The sequence below is a fragment of the Tyto alba genome, unplaced genomic scaffold, assembly GCF_018691265.1.
Source record: "Tyto alba isolate M040663 unplaced genomic scaffold, T.alba_DEE_v4.0 Super-Scaffold_10, whole genome shotgun sequence".
Taxonomy (NCBI): Eukaryota; Metazoa; Chordata; class Aves; order Strigiformes; family Tytonidae; genus Tyto; species Tyto alba.
Window position 1 is genome coordinate 18027176 of NW_024881262.1, and position 22394 is coordinate 18049569.

Here is a 22394-nt window from a genome sequence, read left to right on the forward strand (position 1 = left end):
CGCGGCCCGCCGCGCGCCCGCCCCCTAGCGGCCAGCGGCGGCCCGGCCCTTGCCTGGCGCACGCTGCGGCTCCGCGCGCCCGCCGGCCTCACTCCCCGCCGCGGCGGGGGGGGGGGTGAGGGCGGTGTGTGTTTTGATGGGGGGGATGGCGGCTCTGGCGCCTCAGCGGCGGCTGTGAGGTGCTGCGGGCTGGCTGCGGGCGGCCGCAGCGAGACCTCGCCGGCTGTGGGGAGACAGGCGCGGCGGTGCGGATAGCGACTGAAACGGCACCTGCGTGCACCACTCCCCCCCCCTCCCCACCACCCCATTTCGCGTTCCGCCGCCCGGGGTCTGGGCTGAGGCGCCTGGCGGGCGCGCGTGGGGGAGCCTCGCGGGGCGCCGCTGCCCGCCCCGCCGGGCAGCCCCCGGCTGCCGCCCCGAGCCCGCTCGGTCCCTGCAAGGGTTGGGTTGTCACAGCACTGAACGGGTACCTGGCGGTCTGGGAGTGCCTGCGGAGGGTGAGAAATGCTGCACCGCAGGAGCTGCAGCTGAAGCACGGTTAGAGTCGAAAAATACCAGAAGACGGAAGAAAGGTTAGCAAGTGTAATCCCCGTCTCGGAACTCCCTTCGGTTGTGCCACCATCCTGAAACGCCTGGTAAAAGAACACGTACGTGCAAAAATGCTGTAGAAGGGGTAATGATAATAGGACTTCTGTGAGCATAAGGCCTCAGAAACGCATTTGCTATCACACTCCTAAAGGTCAATGTAAAAATATCACCAAAAAAAAAAAAATTTTCCATCTCGGCTGACAGCAGAGCAACAGACCATTTACTCTCTGGTGTGGATCAAGAGCTTACCTCCTTACATTCCCACTTTCCCCAATACTAAACGGAGCAGTGCCAGCCACCGCACACCACCGGCCCCATCACTCAGTCTTGTGGGGCAGCTCTAATGTATTCTCCCTCATATATTGCTGAGCCAGTGTAAATAATGGACCGTTAATTAGGGACTTTGCAGAAATCAAGTGTAACAGGAGAGCTACTACATCAAAGCAGTTCTTAAAATAGTCAATAAGCCAGAGATCAAACTCGAGTGAAAAGCTAAGACAGACTACATCTTAAAAATGTAAGAGCGACAATATGAGATGTCTTAAATAAGAAGAATTAACTATTTATCAGCATGGTTAGTTTAAATCTTTATGATGGTTGCAGTATTATTCATGCCAGAAAGCAGTAAATGTGAGGCACAAAATAGAATAAACCTATTTGCCTCCTGAACGTCTGATGACAGTATTCTCTTCTGTTACAGGACAGCATCTAAATCATTCTATTTGCTGTAAAACAACAGCAGAAAATAACCTATCAATCACTAATTACTGTCACACTGATCAGCTAATATATTCCATTTCAAGCCAAAAAAAAAGCCATCTCCATTTTTTTCTTCTAAATGTCACCAAGCAGAAGACTGAATGTCATTCCATTCTAACAACTGCTTTGCTGAATTATTTTTCTCAGTTTATTCAGATAGGCATCCTGCATGCTTAAGAAATAATATGTCAGCAAAATGTGGATGGGGCACCATATTGATTCAATAACATTAACATTTACTAGATGCAAAGACTGGGGGAGTTAACACAGATTGGAAAATCAGATTGCCTCTAAGGAATGACCGTGCCCTACATTACGCAATGAAATTTCAACATTTAAGTATATTAATATTTTAAAAACATTAAAGAGAATGTAAACCAAAGTATTAGAGGAACTAGTATTATCCAGCAACCCCTGAAACTCTTCAGTCTGATCATCATAAGACATAGGAATCTTCTTGTGCTTTGCTCCAGTGAGTTCAGAGGCTCAGTTTAACTGTAATAACCATTAGACTCATTTTCAAAATCAGCTGTCTCATGAAGCCCAGCCTGACTTGGATGGAGTGGTATATCCTCATCCCCCCTGAAAATCAAACTGTTTCTGAGAAGCAAAAGGGTAAATGTTTTGACTCATGGACATACAAGTCCATTAGCTAGACTCTAATCTCAGGTAAAATAATAGAAACGTCCATCCGTATTCCAGTTAATAAAAAGTAATCAATGGCAACAGCATGATCTGCTATACAGTTAGCTGCAATCACAGTGCCGTGTTTGATAGCCTACATCCCAACCTACATTACCTTTTATGCAAGATGGCATCAGGGTGCAGTGCATGGGGACCGAGGGCCACAGGGGACAGTGTGCATAAAATCTCGTATTCTAGAAAGATCCCTGTGCACACATTAGTGAAGAAACACTACAAAAAAAACCCAGCACCCACTTCTGATCTTTACACTAGCAGGAAAATAGAAATATTAGTGATAGTTCAAAGGGTACTGAAGAATGATCAAGGGAGCAGAAAACAAGCTTCCACATTTCAGCTTATTCAGCTTCTGCAAGAAAAAACCTTACAAGGGACTGGACTACTTTGAATAGGTACTTAAATATAGAAAAGAGGTCCTGATAGTTTGACCTTTACAACCTCGCTGACAAAGGCAATGGTATTTATTTACTGGAAACTATAGTTAGACAAACCTAATGTTGAGATTTCCTGCCTATGAGGGCAATTAAATATTTAATTTATAATCAGGAGAAATAGTGGATACACCTTTGTTTAAGTTTTAAACGTTAGATTATACATATGTTTTAAACATAGGTTTTAATTCAGTTTTGGAAGAAATCCAGTTGTGTGTGGATAGGCTGTAAGACTTTGCTTACTGTCAAGTAACATTGCAATGAAATGTTCTAGGTGAGAAGCAGTATCCTCTACTTGCAGACACTGTCCAGAAAGCAAGACCAATTGTCTCTGCTGTCCACAGGGATTTTGCCCATGTTTGGTCAGATGGTTACTGAAATATATGGTTGGTTTCCACAGGGAGAAATGAATGAGTGACACTGGAGGTTCTGAATATGGATGTCTGATGATTGTCAGGCTTGGGCTCATCACCTCACAGACCATTCAGCACTAGGAATGGTCCTCAGTTTACAATTTCTCCTTTATTTGGAAAGGCACTTTTATCTGCATGGCTGATCTTTGTAATGGTGTAATTAGCAATGTGTGTTTTCCAAATTACAACAGGAAGAAAACTACCTTGACTCACTATCAAGGAAATAATGGATGATGATGATGAAAGAGTAAACCATACAACACAAAAAGTTCCAAACTTTAAAAATATTAATGGCATAAAGGTACCTGTTAAGTTCTTTTTAAAAATTGTCACACAGGGAAAAAATAAAATACGGTGGGAAGCAAGATTGCTGTACTTTACAGTACAAAAATTCTAGAGAAGGCAGTTCTTTAGCACAAGCTATATTTTTTTGGTGTGGCTACAAGAAATTTCTCTTTGGCCCACTGGAGGATTCCTGAAGACTAGAAAGCCTCCCCTCTTCTTTTCTAGTGTAGGTCTAGGGTGGACAGACACAGTTTTGACACTGCTTGGATAGTTCCTTGGGGCTGCTGTAACTTCCATGGGGGTCTGATCAGTCTAGTTTCAAAGCAGCTTTTGAATTGCAAGAGATGTATGCAAAAGTTAGACCCAAATCTGCTTCTTTATTCTCAGCTAAATTTTAAACTGGAATTAGGAGATACATGATAAGCCCATGAAGGGCCAACTTCAAAAATATTATGACTGAGAAATAATCTTTACTTCATTGTACAAAATACCAAAAAACGTAAGACACACATTTTCATGAGGAAAAAAAAGAATACAGAAGACTTCCCACTAAAAATGAAAAAATGTCTCTCATTGTGGGAGTAGAAAGACTACAGAAACAGTTCTTGTGTTTGGTAGTTTGCCAATGAATCAGAAAGGGCTGGTAAAAATGCATTCATTGTGCAGAGCCCCCTCACTCTTGAAAAAACTCCTTTATTCACAGAGACAAGATTCTGCTCTCATATATAGCATGACAACTCCTCTTAAGTCAATGGGAGTTGACTTGCATTACACAGAGGAGACTTTTGCCCAGATATTCAGCATTTGTTTACAGTAGGAAAAAGAGCTTCTAACTATTATTGAAAGTTATTCCACTGCTTCGTTTTAATACAGAGGGCTTGAAGTGAGGAAAGCTCAATTTGTAGGAATTTTACTTAAAATTCTTCAGGTTTTTATCCATTTTATAACACATGCTTAAGTTAAGCATGTTAAGTTTCAGATTTTTTTTCATGGACAAGAGCTTCTTAATCAAAGCTGGTTTGAAAAGAATTTATAAAATAAGGTATCAGTCTTAATTGCTGAAGCATTTATCTCTCATTTTGAGCTAATAGTTTGTAAACAGCAATTGAGTGAAGGACCATAGGTGCTCTTATTGAGAAGGTCTGTCTACAAGAGACCACTGAAATACAAGGACTGAGGCAGAAAAAGGAGTTGAGCAAGACAACTGGTATTAGCTGATGGATAACTCTGGGATGGGAGCAGAAAGGGCAGGGGGAAATGGGAAGCCATTAGGAAAAGGGGCTAAAGAAGGAAGCTGAAGAACAGGAAAGGCAGGGTGAGGAGTCTGAGGCTGAAAATGAAGTTCAATGATGAAACTCACGTTAATTGTGAAGTGCTTCTGAAAGAGATGGTCCCTCATCTCCCTAGTCCACTGTCCCTTCTAACCCTGGCTGGGATTTTTAGCATTGCTGTTCGTTTTACCCCATGGTGACCTGATTCAGAGAGCTGAATTGAAAGAAAATCAATCATGCAAGTTTAGTTCCCTGACTCGGCTCACAAGGGAGATGAGGGCAGACAGTAGGAGGAATGGGACTACCCCTTTCAGTAGCAGCCCACAATTAGGTTGGCAGAACCACATCCTGAGTTCAGCAGGGCACTTGGGCAGCAAGCCATGGAGCAAGCCAGTACTGGCTAGGCCAGGAGACTGAGGCTGAAATTAAGAGTCTGTGAAGACAGAAAACTTGCAAAATTGATGTTGGAGGTAATGAAACAAGTGACAGTGGAGGTAATGGACAAGTGAGGTAGGGTTTGGAAGGAAGAAGAGGGTAGAAAGCAACTGCAGGAGTCTGGCCTTGCTCGAGCACCATGGCATGCCCCCGAAACTACATTAGAAAATGCTAAATTTCACTATTCCTTTACCGCCAAATTTTGTGGTGCCAGTTATGAGTCAATGTGCATGCATATGTCATTCATTGCCTTCTGTTATCATAGAAGATGAGAACTTGTTACTCTTATCAGTAATCAATGCATGCAACAGGCAAAAGTCTTGCAGTAATCAAATCTTATTGATAAAAGCAGTGGTATCATACCAACATTATGGTCTCATGATAGTACTAACATGCCTCTAGGTTGTTAAAAAATGGAAGAAGAAAAAGATAATTAAGCAAAAAGAACAATAACAAAGAAAAAAAAGACAAAGCAACTTTGAACACCTCTAAATGAGAAAAATCACAGAATTACAATTCATATAGGTTGGTTAATAAATAACTAAAGACAAGCAAGAAGGAGCCAAAATTTCCCCCTAAAAGTGATACCTACAAAACCACAAAGCTTCGGAAGACAAATTTTCATTTAAATTTTCCTGTTCTTTATCTGGTATGTCCGTTTAGATATCTATCACATGGAAGCGGTATTTTTTTTTTTTTTTCATTTGGTTTTTCTTTTGCATTTACATTTCCCTACTGATGTAAATTTAGTCTATACAATGCTTGTAGTTTGTGCAGATGACTCTGAAATACAATAGGTTGCCCCTCTAATTTACTTAAGTGCTACTGAGAAATTGTTCCACGATGGGAACTAGTATTTTCAGTTTTCCCAGTCCAACATTCTTCTCCCGGTCAAGTCACTGATTCCCTTAGTGATCTTGAACAAATCATTTGATTTAATTGTACCCATACCAAGCCAGCTGGATAACTAAAGTAAAAAGCAGCTCTTCATTGAAAACCAAATGCTATGCCTAAGCTGTGCCTTCTTGAGTAAACAAACACGGGTGAGACTAACACATCTTCCCTTGGGACCATCATGAGGGAGTCAAGCATTCCAAATGCATTTCAAAACCTAGAAGATGGATTCAAGTTTGGTCTTGAAAGACATTTTCGCTAATCCAGTAATTAACATGCTGGTTTTGCACAGAATAAAGGATCTTAAATATTTAGAAGCATATTATCATAGTGTTTTGAAAAGAGTCACTATTTTTTAAAACATATTAATTTACTTGTTCACTTCAAACAGATTAGATCTCAACTGTTATGTTTGTAAAACTCTGGTGGCTTGCTTAATGAATGCTTGTGACTCATAAGGCCTATTATTAGTCCTTCTGAGCATACATTAGCTAAAAAAATTACAGCAAGCTAGCTTTTATGTACTGTTTAGCAGAAAGTTCACTGTATTATATAAACCACTGCCATGCACTTCTCCTTTAACTATTTAAAAAAATATATTGTAACATACTTGTTTTGGGTATACTTCATTTTACTTCCTAATCCAAACAGTTTGTATTACATGCCTACACCTTGGTGATGGTAGCATCAAACTGAAATAATAAAGACATTTAACTAGCTGGTATATAGGAACAGCTCCTGACTAATGTATTCATCTGAGGTTATTTACTAACTCTTTGTGAATATTTCTGCCACTCCATGAGAGCTAGTTTTGTTAAAACACTAACCACCATCTCTCAGTAACCACAAATAATATTGAAGTTGCTCAGTGTTTTTTTCAGTGAAGTCCTACATCCATCTGTTCTTGATAGATTAATTTGTAGGGAGTATCCCTATAGTAAGTACAATTGTGGAATGCCCACAAAAAGTCACAAGACTTGCAAATTGAGATAATGTTAACTTCTTATGTTATGCAGTCAATCTGTTTATTTATATGATTTTGAAAGAGGAAGTTGGAAAAAAAGAGAACTTTTGAAAATGGAAAATGACAGTCAGCATTTTTTTCTAGTTAGAATGTGTGGGAATTCCACCATTACTCTATTTTTGGTCTGACTTTTTAAGAGCATTTTTTTAAGATTATACAACCCTTACAGCAAATAATTATATAATTATAAACAAAATTATAATCTCTTTGCAACTGATCTGTGTTGATGTTTAACTATCTGTGGTTTTGAAAGAGCAGTAGATACATTTTGTAGCCTATCCTAAAGTTTTATAAACAAATACTATAGGAATAATGTAAAAGAGGATCAGAGCTACATAGGCCCCATATGCCCATTTCTTTTGATGCTGTAGGCTCCTGCCGGTTTCATTCCCAATGGCACATTTTCCCAAAAGTACCACCAATAAAGATTTTAAATTATTTTGAAATTGTATTTTTCAATTTCTCTCACATTCAAGCAAGCATATACAACCACCCCCTTTCCGTTGCTCACTAATCATAACACAGTCTAAAAAAGGTAATTCTGCCTCCTACTGCCAGATGCAATCCTTTCAAGGAAAACTGTACTTATATTTAAACCAGTACATTTAACTGATCTATATACTTTAAGGGCAACAGTGGTTACTACCAGAAGATGGGAACATACAAGTTTCTAAATACAGTGACTTGGGGAAAGTTTGTTTCAGATTTGTAATGCAGATAAAACCAACAAAAATCCACTCAAGTGCTCACATAATAAGTAAAACTGCCATGTCTTCTCCCCATGCTGTTCCCCTGTGCAGGGGGAGATACTACCCATACAGGAATGAAGTATTTGAGTAGGAAGAGCAGGATTTAGTCCACTGAAAGCATGAAAGAAAACCATATTATAATCAGAGCTTGTGAGGAAAATCTTAAACTATAAGGCACCCCCAAGTATTAAAATAATAGACTGAAATGTTCTACATCCTTTTTATTGCATTCTCTGCTGCTGTAATTGCAATGGGTACTTTGCTGTTATAATACCATCAATCTTCATTTTTTATTTATTTACTAAATTGTTTGCTAACAGAAGGGAATTTATAATAGAAGCTCATCTGTGTAGATTTGCACAATCATAATTGCATATTCTAACATTGAGTCCAAAGACATATTGATTATATCTAAGAGATATATTTGTTAACAAATTTGGGGCCACAGAAGTGGATTTTTTAAAAGTAATTCCATAATATGAATAAAACAAAATACTTACAGTCATTCTAAGGAGCAAATCTGGTTGTGATTTCTGGCAGAAATCACAGTGCAGTTTCCCTGTGTGGAAGATGATTTATAAAGCTGATGAAGGAACTGTACTTCCTATGTGCTATAAAGACCAGTGCTGTGTTCTCAGCATTTAAACACATACTAAGCATAGTTAGTCACTGCACTGAAGACACCCACAGTGTTAAGGCTGTTGTAAAGCTACTATCCTTGCACTTCATGTCAAGTTGGACTACCGAAATTTGGCACACAGAAAAAGGTTAAGCAAGTTATTGGAGGTTATTAACCAATACTTGAGAGGAATGACTGCTGTCACCCCATGTAACTATAGCAGAAATAAACAGAATGAATCACATTTTAAACACTAAAGTCACTGAAAATGAAATGGTTATTTGCATAGGCTGTTTCAGAGGACAGCAGGCAATGAATTCATATTCTTGACACAATGTATGCTATACAGCAGATTTCGCAAATCCATTATATATTGCCCAAAACAGTGTTCAAATAAATACTACACTAGGAAATACTAAACATCTGCCTTAAGTTTGACATGAAATAGTTATACCTGTTCCCTCCCCTTTGGTAACTGTGAAATGGTTGAAATGATCTCAATGAGAGCATTTTTTTTTATTAGTATCCAGAGTCATTACGTCAATAACCTGAGTGAAGTCTAGGTAGGGCAGCTATTATATATGCCTTCTAAATATGCAATGTGTATTTTAAAACATGATGACAATTTCAATTTTTTATATTAAATTAGGCCTCTTAATCATTAAAAATTCTAATTACCAAGATACAAACCTAATTCATCTTATCTACTTATATATACCCTTGAGTAAATTGTGAAACAAGTAAGCCACAAATTGGAAACTCTGTATATAGGTGGGAGGAGGAACTGTTCATGCAGCATAAAGAAGTCAGTAATTATTATTAAACAGTGTTCTTGAACACAGACCTAACAAATTGTGGATTTAGGGAAGCCTGTGGGGATTCAGGTTTTGCCATTAGTGCCATTTCTATAGTGGAAAGACACAAAACCTCATTTGCAGTTTAGCTCCCTGCATTGCATTTATTTACAAAGCTGTGAGTATTCTACTATTTTTATCATCGTCAGCTTCCCATTTTAATTATATTTGGGACAGATTTCTTATCCTGTGATTAACATGCAGGTGGAAGAATAACACTAAAGGCTCAATGATGGGACTAAGGTTGTATTTCTTTTACTGATTTGTTTCTGGCTTATGCTTAGATTCTATGTGTGCTTCTCATCCAAATGGTGTAGAGAGCAGAGCGGTAGGCTACCCTTTCCCTTGCTCTGGTCGCAGCCTTCTGCGGAGGAGGAGCTTCCCCGGGGAAGTACTGACCTTGCAGGAGCAGGAGCTCTGGAGCCAGGGTGGGCAGGGCAGCACAAGCAGGGATGAGCGGGCCGGAAAGCAGAAACCAACCGCAGGGTTGGCTGCCAGCAGAGAAAAGACTCAGGCCCAGACCTGGAAAGCAGGGTGTTTCTGTAGGAACCTAACAGGGAGCTGTGTGAATTGCGTACAGGTGAGGACGCTGCTGGAGGTTGCCCGCCTGGAAGGCAGAACTGAGTAGAGGGATTCATCCCGTAAAGCAAACTGGGCAAGTGGTTGTTGGCAGATGTTTTAATCAGACTCCATTGCTAAGCCTCAGTTTTCTCTGTAAAGAACTCTCTTGCTCTTGTTTGCTATTTTGTGTGCTAATGCCATCTCAACCTAGCAATAGGAAGCTTTTGATTTCATCATGTTCACTTTAAAAAAAGACTGAGTAGGTCTACTTTAAAGACTTTGGTGACTTAGGGGTCTGTCAGCTAAAAGTGATAAATATATGTATGAATACAACAATCAGATTAAAATTATACATGAGATCTATTGTGACATATATTCCTGACAAGAGTAAATTTAATTCCTGAAATTAATTTAGCCATAATTCTTCAGCTGCATTTTTTTCTTTTCTATTTTAATATCTTTTCTAGTTTAGTATATTGTTATATTTGACTTATTCTTCAACAGCAGCTTAGTAGCAGGAAAAATGCAGCAAGGCTCATTTAAAAACTAAACCCAGGAGGTCAATTCCTGACAACAGATGTCTTGAATAGTCAAGCATGATTTCCATCACTAATCATATATAAACTTTACCTGTTTTTAATGCTAGAACTGTCAACTCTGAAAAAAAAAAAAAAGAGTATCTTATTTTCTAACTTGCTTTCTGTAACACCAACAAAGATAAAATCCCATTGTGACATACATACTCTGCTGTTTCCTAGACATAAGATTTCCACTTATTTTGGGTCAAATCATACATAATAAATAAGTTCCTAGAGACAATGAGCTGATTAAGATCCGTATTAATTTAAAAATTCCTTCTTTCACGTTACTTTCCTATGTTTGTGTCAAGTAGTTCTGGGTTCAGTACACTTATTTTTAAACAACTTATTTCAGAATAATTCCTTTCAGAATCTGGAAATACGAAGCATTCTTTCACTAGAGCTCATGGCTGTTGCCCAAATAAGAAAAGAGGGACTATGTTTTTTCATAAGGGTATAGGCAATCCCGGAGACATTTCCTACCATATAGTTAAAAATATATTTTTCTAACTTTCATAAGACTTTTCCCTGCTCTAAAAAGGGTTGACATTTAGCACAAAGTAAATAAAATCACTGCTGTTTGAACTTGAAGCAGCCGAATAGCCTACAAAAAATCCTTAGCATATCACTTAGGAATTACACAGATAATCATCTGTGGCCGCAGAGACTCTTGTAATAAAAAGATTTCTTAATTGAAATCTACTGAGCACATATACTGTGCTCTCAAGCTGTTCCAGCACCTCCTCCTGTGTCTCCCTCCCCATTGCTTTGCTTCTTTAATGAAATAAAAGCCCTTTAAGTTGACAAAACCATTTATGTTTTCACTAAACCCAGAAAAATATACAAAGAGCTATGCAGTAATCTTTAAATCATACACTAAGCAACTGAGAAATTGGTAGGTAAACCATCCCTCTAGAGATGCATACACAAAACTTCGTTCCAGTTAGCTTAGTATGCATGGTTAAGTTAGATGGCGTAGTTATAGGTTGATGGCTGTAGGCTACATTAAATGTTTTTCACCTTTTTTTGGAAAATAAATCAATTTCTTCTAAACAGTCCAAATATTTTTATATCAACTAGGTGACCCAAAGATATATGTCAGTCTGAAACATTATTTCTTCATTCTCTTATTTATCAGTTCTGCTGGTAGAAGCATTAATTGTAGTCTGATAGCGATATAAAGGAAAAAACAAAGTAATAGAGGATTGTTCACTTGGTTTACTATAAATTAGAATGTATTTGCAAGGAAAAAAAAAGATTCAGACAGCATTTCCTTTCTTGCTATTGTAAAAAAAAAAAAATAAAAAATCATTGTTCATTTAAAATAATAGCTTTTACAGAATTAGTCTATTTTTTTTTCCTTACCGGAAGATTGCAGGAACAAAACACAATTAATGCATTTGCTACCATCACTGATTAAAAAGAAGATTTAAAGCCCTGTATATCCTGCCTTAAACTGATTTTAAAATGTTTACTTTTAAGATAATGTCAAGATCATGGTAATTTCAGAACAACAGTTTACAGTCTGGAGCAGTGGCTGTTCCATGAATCTCAGAATAACAAGTTCTCCCTGTCTCCATCCAGACAAAAACTAGAAGATGTTTGCTAATACAGCTCGCTAATTACAACTTCCTCCCCGCAAAAGTAATGATTTCCATTATTGTTTTGTCATTCTCAGATAAGAAACTCTTGCTCTTTTTCAGTTCTAAACTAAGGACTTGGTACCTGCAGCTGATTAATCCCTCAATTAATTGGCTTTTCATAAATATGATTGGGGCAAAATGCTTAAGGGGTGCACAGGATTTACGCTCTGTTGATACACAGAAGTTAATTTCATCATATGGGTCTTGTTCTTGGGTTTATTAGCATAATAAAATTTAAAACCTTGTATGGTACCCATGGCCAGCCTTTGAATTCAGACTTTACCAAACATCACCATCATCTCCTTCTCACTGAAAAAAAGATATGTAAAATATCTGTGAACTTGGGCTCCACATGTGCTTGGAGATTGTTCTGAAATCACTAGTAAAACCACTAAGGATATGGTGTAAACTGCATCATAACTAACTCGCCAGTTTTGAGGAAGGCCAAGTTTCAGAACTGATGCATTCAGTTCACTTCAAAGGAGTTCAGTTTCTTAAATCTGGTAAATCTCAACTTTTTATTAAAAAAAAAAAAAACCAATATATGGAATCCTGAAAATCAGGGGCATATTTTATTCAATAGCAAAGGCAGTTAATTTTTGTGCAGTAGGTGATCAACATTTGCAAAGCCAGCAACTTTCATGTCCTTTGAGAAAAAAAAAAAAAAAAAGTAAAATTTGGTTAGGAACCATCTGAGGACATCCCACACCTGGAACTGTGTGTTTTCTGGTCCATACCTAAATTTGAATGTGAATCAGTCCCAGTGTTAACTAGAGCAGATTCTTACAGCACTGCCATTCCGCAGAGCCTGCTTTCTCCACTGCTGTTAGTTTTGCAGATGAAAAGGAGCTGTTTAAAGTGAGGAAACTGTTTTGTTGGCAGCAAAATAACCCAGCTTGTTAAGAGATCAGGAGGTTTCAATCTCTTGGCACGAAATCAGTTTCCTTCCTTCCTTTGTTTAAAACACTTGATCCACTATTCTCTGTACAAGGCATATGGAAAATTCTGAAGAGATTATCCATTTCTTTATTCCTTTCCCTGCCTGGAACCGGTGTAACGTAAGAGTCTTCAGAAGGACTGAATATAAAAGTACATACTTGGGGTTTTGGTTCTCACAGGTAGTAAATCCTGGATTAGGATTATGAATTCATGAAATACAGGATTTTTCATCTAGCTTCCGTCACCACATTTTCATTCACATCAAAAAAGAATATAACGTTTTGATTTACTATTGACACAGAAAAATGGGGAGAGAAGCAGAAACGTGAGCTGCAGAAGTTAGAAAAATCACCTTGGGGGGAAATTCAGGAAAACCAGTATTTGAACATTTATCCATTGCTTGATTTATCAGAAAAGAATTGTCATTATGAGATGTTTTATACTAAGACGAAAGCATGAGAAACTACTCATTCTTAAATTGTATCAGACAATGTATCAATATCAGATTATTTTAAGAAGTGTACAAAGTATCCCTACTATTTATAGTATAGAGCATATTTTCTCATTTCTCCCTCTGTATAGGATGAAAAGATGCAGTTGTGCAATACAGCTATAGAAAACAGCTGCCCACATTTCTTAAGAAAGCGTTGAGAATATTGCTGCTTTTACTACTTATTAAATAAAACCACATCTGAGTATCAATAGATGCATAAATATCTAATCATTACACATTTTCACAGCCTCTCAGAGTTCATACTTTTTAATGCAATATCTTATTTTTTTTATGCAAGTGTGCTCTGACAGCTCATTAGTTTGATGCTAGGCTTCAGATTTCAGCACTATATTTCTCACTTTCAGTATGTTAGCATGCATGGGAAACCAAAAGTTTACATACTGGTACATAATGCTGTCAGCACAGCTGAACTGTCTTAATCAAAAATCCAGAATTAAGTCTTTGCCTTCACTCTGTGCAGCAAGTTATTTAAATTGGTCTTCCCAAACCTCACTTAATATTAGGATGAATATTTATTTCTTGTGGATGCTGCTTCAAATATACTGCACTAGTGATAGCTTATTTACAGACATGTACAGTAATTGTACTAAGGAACTGATGTGAGTTAAAACCAGGCCCTCTTTGCTTAAGAAAATATTCCTAAACTATAGACTAATTTTCAATGTATGTTGATTTCATATTTCTCATCTTTTCAGACACCAATTCATTGCTGATCTCTCATTCTATTTTCAAGGTAGCTCTGTTTTTACCAACTCCATCATGGTTTTGCAGTGAAAAATAGTCTCATCTGTTTGCAGAAATGCATTAATATATCACGTCCTAATGGGGGATAGTATAGAAGTCAGTCTGGAGGAAGGAAGGAAACAGATACCTTGAAAAGAACAAGAAGAAAAATTTCCTGCATTCATCAGAATAAACTTCTTTGCCTAATAACTGTTTTAAAATCAGCATCACAATTGTTGCATAATTAGGATAGAATAAAACAGATTTACAAGCCAGATACCATATTTGAGATGACTATTCTGTCAAACCTCCTTCTGTTCAAGTGCAACAGAGAGTTTCCTGCTGTTGTTCACGATATCCTGTTGGTATTATGTTTTGGGAATAGAAGCAAAATTCTTTTGGGCTTAATTGTAAATCAGGCATCTCTCTCCACTTTATTACATCGGAACAGGCTAAATGGGTAATTGGTACTAGTGGTATGATTGTGATGTTATTACTACCGATAATGATAATGTTATCCATACTTCATACTATGAATTTAAGTCTTTCATACAAGGAACTGCACAAACAGGAGTGCTTTAGAGGCCTCCCTGTGTGGTATTGAGGCAGACGCTATCTCTCTGGTTCCACTAATCATCACTTTCTACCAAGAAATACCTCTACTGTCATTTGATCTAGAGAAGCAGTTCCTAACAGTTTGACTAAACTGACTCAACGTATCATGTGACATGACTTCTTTTTCTCTGGTTTCATATTAGTAAAGCCACTTCTGAATTACATGCTGATGATGTCAGAGCAGGCTCAAGCCCTCAGAAGCAACCACTACAGCAACACGCTCTGTTCTACGTCCTCCTGAGAAGCCCAGGATATCGGAACAATTTATCTCTTTGTAGTTCCATTAATGTATTTCCTTAGACTGACATGTAACCAAGCACTGCAGACTAGCAATGTAGTTAAAAAAAGCTTTCACTGCTGTTCAAAAGGTGTTCGGTCAGAATAGTATACATTACTGTAGGAATGCTTGCAGACAGGACTAATCAACAACAAATCTGATCTTACTTGCAGTAGACCTTTTACCCCAGCAATTCAGAAGTCACAAGACATGTCTAGCACATCCCATGTCATGCTTGCATGAAGTCCTGTGAAACAAACATAACTGAACATTCCTGTACAATAGCTGTTTTTTTAAACAGTTACTTGACTATTGTTAACTGAACTACAAGTTATGACAACTGATATATCCATAGTCATCCCTTTGGCATTCTTTATAAAAACATGAATCACAGAAACATTCATCGTGAGGAACTCCCATCAAAAGGACGTGTATGCTGTGTGTCGTTCAGCCTAGCTGTATCTTTCCACTCTGTAAAATGTAACTGTCAGAACAACTGGAATGAATCATATAGGCCAACATGTAGGCTTGGTAAAGAACTCATCTGATAAAACACATGTCAAAATTAATTAGTTACGTTTAGCTTCAAGTGACCCTTGTGTACAAAAGAAAAATGAAAATTTTCTTTCTTCATAAGTCATTCTACCAAACATTGCAATCGTACCATGTTGGTGTATGTTAATCAGAAAACAAAACACTTGAAAGAAATTGGCCTACTAACGAAGCTCAGACATTGAAAAGCATGGATAAAGAGCATAAACAGGATAAAATAACTACTAAACCAGATTGTGCTTGCACTTAGTCAACGGGAAAGGGAGGAATTAACCACTGCACCTGTCGCAAAGTTGTCAGAGGAAAAAGGAATAGATCTAGATCCAGAAGCCCTTTCAAAACGACTCATGTTTTTTTTCCCCATGTTCCCCCCACAAAGCCTTTCACCACTTCGAGTAACGTTTGACTGAAATGGTGTTGACAGCTATTCTTTATGGCATCTTTTGTCTGTCCAAGCTGCAGAATTAAATTCCCCTGAAAGTTAAAGTGGCTCTGTTCAGAATTGTGCCAGCTCTCTGGAGATCACAGAAGAGGGTACAGATGCGGGATAAATGTGAGAAGAATATGTATGTCATATAAAGGAAATGAACTCAGGAGCATGGTGTGAATGGTGCTACCTACAGCTGTCACCTGCTGTATTTTCCTATGTATGTAGGTACTTGCATTACAAGAGACACAGTGACACCCCCCTGTGTTCTTTCTCTTCCTCTTTTTCAGGCAAGAGATACCTAAAAGAATTCCACTCCCTTACAAACACTAAGTATTTATTCACACTTCTGCAAAGGCAGAGGGCTAACTGGTAAGAATTTTATACTAGCTCTGCTCAGGTTCAGACAGTTATATAAATGAAAGTCGGAGAAATACCAAGCAATGGTTTCCTAATAAACAGTACTGGTTTTTTTCTAAATCTAGTATTTAAAGAATAGAGTTACTTCCTGTAATAATTCAATGTCTAATTATAAAAAAGTAATGTGCTTAATTGAGTTTGTTTTCAGTTTCTATCCACACATTAATTGTGTCTATGAAGCTCCCTAAGGCTATCATAATGCAATGTTTCAAATGTACGCCCTAAGCCACAATGATCAGGGGTGACCTTTACCCATAACATTTCAAGTGATAGGTCTCACACCATAAAAAGCCAGTAATTTCTGCTATCCATAGATTTCAAAATTGATGTGTGTTTCACTTGGGAAGAATGTCTGTTTTGCTTTTAGCAGAAGTCTCAGAACTGGTAGGATTTTCAGTGCTTCTGTGGTGCTGTAAGACATAGTTGCTAAGATCTTAGTTCTTAATTTAAATCCTATTATGGCGAAAAAACACTCTGCATAACTAAAATATTTTTTTACAATTCCTTACTGCATAAATAAAGGAATGTAAATATTTTGGTATCAAAAATCTAGTGATAAAAAGATACAAATGATTATCATAGCGTAAAAGAAACAATTTATACATTTTAAGGTAAATAACATGAGTATACGTAATCACAGATGTGGATATTCAGATCAGCAAGTTGTTACATACATATAAAAGCTGTAAAAGCAACATTAAGTACAGCATTATGAGCACTGTATTTCTAAAAATGCTGATATTACTTGCTATCTACACTGCACAATTATAGGCATCTGCTCTAACTGGACATCTCATCATAGTTCTATTTTGCTTTCTGTATTGATGTTTCTGATTGAAGAAATAATTACCTCGAGTATTATGTTTGCTAATAGGCTCTTAACTTAAAGTTGCCTTCCCTAATACGGATGCAACTCGATAGCCTGGAAATTCCACACAGGTTCCAATTACTAAATCTATTCCATACTGGAATAGAAAAGTGAACTACTTGCTGCAACACACAGTGTTTATTGACTAACCAAGCCTTTGCCATGATACAAGTGAAGGTACACAGCTAGAGCGTTATTGACACTGACAAACAACCTCTGTGAACAATGATTTTATCAGGTTAATACTAAGCCTCATTTTGTCTCTCTGTGCTCAGTGAAATTGTTGGAGTAAAGGGTAACAGGGATGGTACCAAAGAAAATCTGAACTTGAGATAAAACGGAAAGCTTTTCCTTTTATACCTTCTCAGTGCCAGCAGTGCTTCCTCAGTGTTGTCCAGGGTACTTTAAATCACGTTCTTGTAAGAATAAATTTCAAGCCATTATGAATCTCACATTTCAGCCTTCTTCAGTTAAAATTATCTAGTAGTTCTAATAGCAGTATTAACTAAAGCAGGGCAGGAAAGACAGCACTGTTAGTACAATCACTGCAGAGTTGCCAGGGCACTCAGTAACCTTTTACAGATGGAATTTAATGCAGTAAAGTTCACAATTTAGTTTTTTAGATTAGATTAACATTTGAATGCATCTTATCTGTCTGAAAAGGAGGCAGGCAAGTGAGTCGCCACAAAGCTGGCAAAGGAGGAAAAAGAGAGACATCTAGAACAAAAAAATAGCAGTTTCAAATTACATCATTTTCTTTTGCCACAAGAACTTAAGTATCCCACAATGACAAGGTTATTTTCATCCCATAACTTATTCCCTCATTTTCTATCATAAACATCCAATGATTTGGTCAATACTTTTGACTTGGGCCCTGATCTTGCCCACCTGCATATACATTTAAGTTTACTCACATGAGTAACATCACTGGCTGCAGTAAGACAATTCATCAAACGTGTAAATCTTTTAGGATCGCTGGCTTTGTTTTGTTAAGGTGAAAAAGGATGTTAAAATAACTTTGTTCCTGGAAGTTTAATAAGGAACTTTACAGTGGTAGGAAGAAGAGAACCAAGCATTTCATATATTCCCTAAAAGAAGTTGAAATTAGTTTTTAGAAGACGCACTTGAAAATACTAACAGAAATACAGAAATAATGTCTGCTCTGCTCTCTCTCTTCATAGTGCAAACAGAAGTTATCTACGTTCTGAAATAGAGAATTTTAGAAAATTAAAATGCCTAATTTCAAACTAACACATTCTTCTCTGTCATACATTGTGCCAAAGTGTGCATTACCAGACTTCCGATGTGCTGCTTTAAATGATTCATGGAACACTTAACATTACAATATCTCACTGATATACATCCTGCTGGGATTTATTGACACTATAACATTTCTAAAACTAAATAATCTAATATTATGGCGATATGTCCCAAATTCACAAATCTCAGTATTGAAATACATTTTGAAAAACCCAGACTTGCAACACATGGTATCATAGGGGATATATGATTCTAACATGACATGAAATTCTGGTTCTGTCTACACATAACTTCTTCCATACGGAAACATGTATATACTGAAAAATCAGTTATTCACTAGAAAATGTACAGTCATTTCAGAGTATTGTTTTATCGCTCTGGAGGATTTGTGAAATGACATTTCTACGGATTTAAGGTGTGCCAGTTCAGGACAAAAGTTTGATGCCACTAGCACTAACAGGTCTCTCCTAGCTAAAATAAGGTGTGGGGGAGGTGTTTGTAGTTTTTTATGGGTCTTTTGTTTGTTTTTTTAAATGTGTATTTAATAAAGTTTTCTGTCTTTCTTAAATTTATTAGCCTAATACCACTCTGTGAGAGCTTTCTACAGATGGGAGCAACAAGAAATAAAATCACTGGATGTCAGCAGTGGAAGCACTCTTAAATCTGTGACAGAAACACATGACTGACTGCTTTCAACCTCCTCTGCTTTTCACAGTCCAAGAAGGGATCACCTTTCCCAATTAGAAGCCCAAGTCAGAATTCAGCTTATATTGTTCTAAACTATTTGACAGAAAGTCTCCCCTCAAAAGGCAGACAATTAAATGCTCATAATTCATGAACAGAATTACCCACTAATCCTAAATAACACTGTTCTTCATTATTTTCACTTGAAAATTGAGTATATAAAGCACTGGAAAACCAAATTTAGAAGGAAAAAAAAGGAACAATTATTTTTCTACTTAGAAACAACACAATGTATTACCAATGTACTACTTAGCTGTGACTAAATTGCTTAAAGTATTTAAAACTAAAGGTTTTTTGATAACTGCAATGTTTGGGATGAGCTCTTAGATTATATATAAATACTAATGTGTTGCACACAATAGACCCGACTATAGAAGACATTATATCTATTGGTTTTTTTCTCTTTTAAAACAGATATATGCATTCGATCCCAGTATCTATATAAAAGAAATCTGTGAGTTCAGTGGGAGGTTTGTTCTACGAAAAACGGGAAATGGGGTATTAGCAACCTCCAGAACTCCTGGGAATGGAGCAGTTCCAACTTCCACTTTAGTCAGTGGAAATTATGGCTAGATAGATAACCATAAACAGCATACAGAATCAGTTTTAAACGTTGTTGCAAATAACTACCATCTATTTTCTTACCATAGAAAATCAGCAGGATGCATCTCATGAGTAATACACTTCAGTAGCAGCAAGTATTTGCAGAAATGCTTTCAACTAATTCAATTCAGGTTGTCATAAAATTGAAAAATAAAACACATCAACATTTGCATGAGAATCAATGAACATCTCAAGATAGTGTCAATTTGCACACATAACCTTTTTACCATTACAGCGCTTAATGCATTTCACAACTACTGAATTAAAATTTATATTGCACTGAAGTAAATGTCTTGTAAAAAGCCGGTTTCAAATAGATTTGGTCTATTTGTAGATTATCACCAAAATACAGAAAAATTATTAGGAACCCTGATAAAAGTTTAAAATTGGCTGTTAAAAAGAATCTGTATTTACTGATAAATTCATTTTCTTTGTATATGGTATTATCACTTAAAAGAATACACTTAACAATAACAAATAAATGCTTTATTCAATTAAATTGGTGCGATCTAACTTTGTTAAAATAATCTTTGAAAAGTTTGAACCTGTTGGTCCTATTTCCTAGTGATATGTAGAGCCTTCTTTTACATATTATGACAATTTGAACAATTACAATCAAACCATCCAAAAACTAACAGAAATTAAGAAAAACAACAGACTGGCTAACCAATAAGATTCCAAGTTTGACATGGTATATGAGCTCCACTGTCAAAAAAAATCTTTCCTGAAAACTGTAGAACAAAGAGGAAATGTTAGTAGAAATAACAAGAAAATAGAAAGAAAACCAACAAATTACTGTATTCAAAATAGTAGTCAGTCATTTTCAAAAGGTGTTGCCTCTTCACTCTATTATTGCTTTTTGTATTTCAGAATTTCTACCATTCTAAGTGAGAAATACAGTTCTTCATCTGGATAAATCGTCAATAAACCAAAAGTATTACCTCCTTTGTTAGAGTAAAGGAAAATAATATAGTCTATACAGCTGTTGGTCCTACATAGCCTGTCAATGTCATATTACGCTGATTAGTTCTTATTAAACAGATGCACTGAGTTTCTGAGTGTCAGAATATGGAAAGTTCTGAGGTGGTTTCTATTCTTTTTGTTACTGATGTGATATTTAAAACAACAAACAAACTCCTGACTTAGCTTCACCTCCATTTGTATAACCCCTGGAATCTACTCTGTTAGGATCATTTAGTTCTTCAAACAGTCCTGTTTCTATAATTTCTTCCTGCCAGGCTAGAGGGACAGCACCTGTTGCAAACTTTTTGAAGAACTTCTTATCTTTGTCATCAAACTCAATTCCTCGTATTTCAGAGAAGTCAGCAATGTCTGAAATATCTCTGGCATAGACAACTGATGGATCTGGCACAAATGGAGGGTCAACAAGGTTTGCCTCTAGCCTGTGGAAATTTATTGTTTTGAAGAAACTATGTTTTCTTGGGTCATCATCTTCATTTCTGCAATAAAGCAAAAGTTTGTTAATCAGTATGATGTTTTGCTCTCAGATAGATACAGGTATGTCTCTGTTGTATACATAAGAGTGTTTTAAAGTTGGGGGTAGGGGAGGGAGAGAAAGAAAGAAAGAAAGAGAGAGAGAGATCATGCAATGCAATTCCTTTTTTCATAACCAAAGAATGCTGCATTGCACAATATAAGCAAAGCTGAGCAGCAGAAAACATCCTGATCCCATTATTCATTACTCTACATCTACAGGGTAGATCAGTCCAGGCAAGGTGCCATGCAAGTGTTGCAGTGCTGCTTCTGGCAGCACACTGAGATACCCATATCCAAAGATAGACTTTAACCAGAACTGAAGATACAGCAGGCTGAGGAGGGGGAGAATGGACAATGGAAGTCCAATGGTCAGCTCTGTTGTCTAGGGTAAGAACGTCTATTAAATTCTAGACTGGGGTACATTGGGTTAATACATTTAGGGACCGACTCTGAGGAACAACAGTGAACAGGAAAATGGTGTCAAATGACATTTCTGGTTTTATCTTAATTCAAAGCAGCTATGCATTTACATATAAAATTCAGCTATGTCACTCCAATAAACGTGCCCAGTTTTAGTGAGTGTTCATTCAAATTAACTACGCATAAATTAACAAAGATTTTAAGCAAGAGATTAACAAATCATGAGATTAGCAAAAGTATATGCATCACTGTCACAAACACAATCCTTTATTAATATTACTGAAGCCCAATAATAAATCCCAAGAACTAAAATAATTGTAAATACGTATTTTAAGTACATCTTAAGAAAAACAACTGATGACCTCAGGGAGACCTTTTGCTGTAAAAGAAACAGCGAATGGTTTCATTGTAGACCCATAGAGATATGTAAGATATTCTGCTGACAAAATTAATCTGAGTCTCAAATGAGTGCTTGTTAAAGCATGACCAGGGACCACAGCTTTTGAACTGCGCCTCTATTGTCAAGCCACACAAGATTTAAATTTTGAATTCTAGTGAAAGGAGGAGCAGAGAGGACCACTATTTTCTACACCTGTGTGTTCTTTTTTCATGTATTTATGGATGCACTGGTCTTGAAAATGGTAATGTAGGAGAACCAAATTGGTCTGTTTTTTGGGCTCAGAAAACGGTAGTTGCTAACATGTTGCTTTTTTATTTTCCCACTTTCTT

At 37.1% G+C, this 22394-nt stretch overlaps 1 protein-coding gene and 1 long non-coding RNA gene across 2 annotated transcripts in view; one reads left to right on the top strand and one right to left on the bottom strand.

The window, feature by feature from the left end:
* The first annotated feature begins 78 nt into the window (after positions 1-78).
* LOC122153696 lies at positions 79-20399 on the top strand. Its single transcript, XR_006165549.1, has 2 exons — positions 79-647; positions 18978-20399. It is a non-coding gene; the product is annotated as an uncharacterized LOC122153696 (long non-coding RNA).
* GRK7 (G protein-coupled receptor kinase 7) overlaps positions 12352-22394 on the bottom strand; it is a 29326-nt gene continuing 19283 nt past the window's right edge. Inside the window, exons 4-6 of the mRNA XM_009974265.3 lie at positions 17502-21208; positions 15042-15121; positions 12352-13034 (exon numbers count right to left, since the gene is read on the bottom strand). Coding sequence (XP_009972567.2) covers positions 20866-21208 — 343 coding nt within the window. The 3' untranslated portion in view covers positions 12352-13034; positions 15042-15121; positions 17502-20865. The remainder of the gene's footprint in view (positions 13035-15041; positions 15122-17501; positions 21209-22394) is intronic.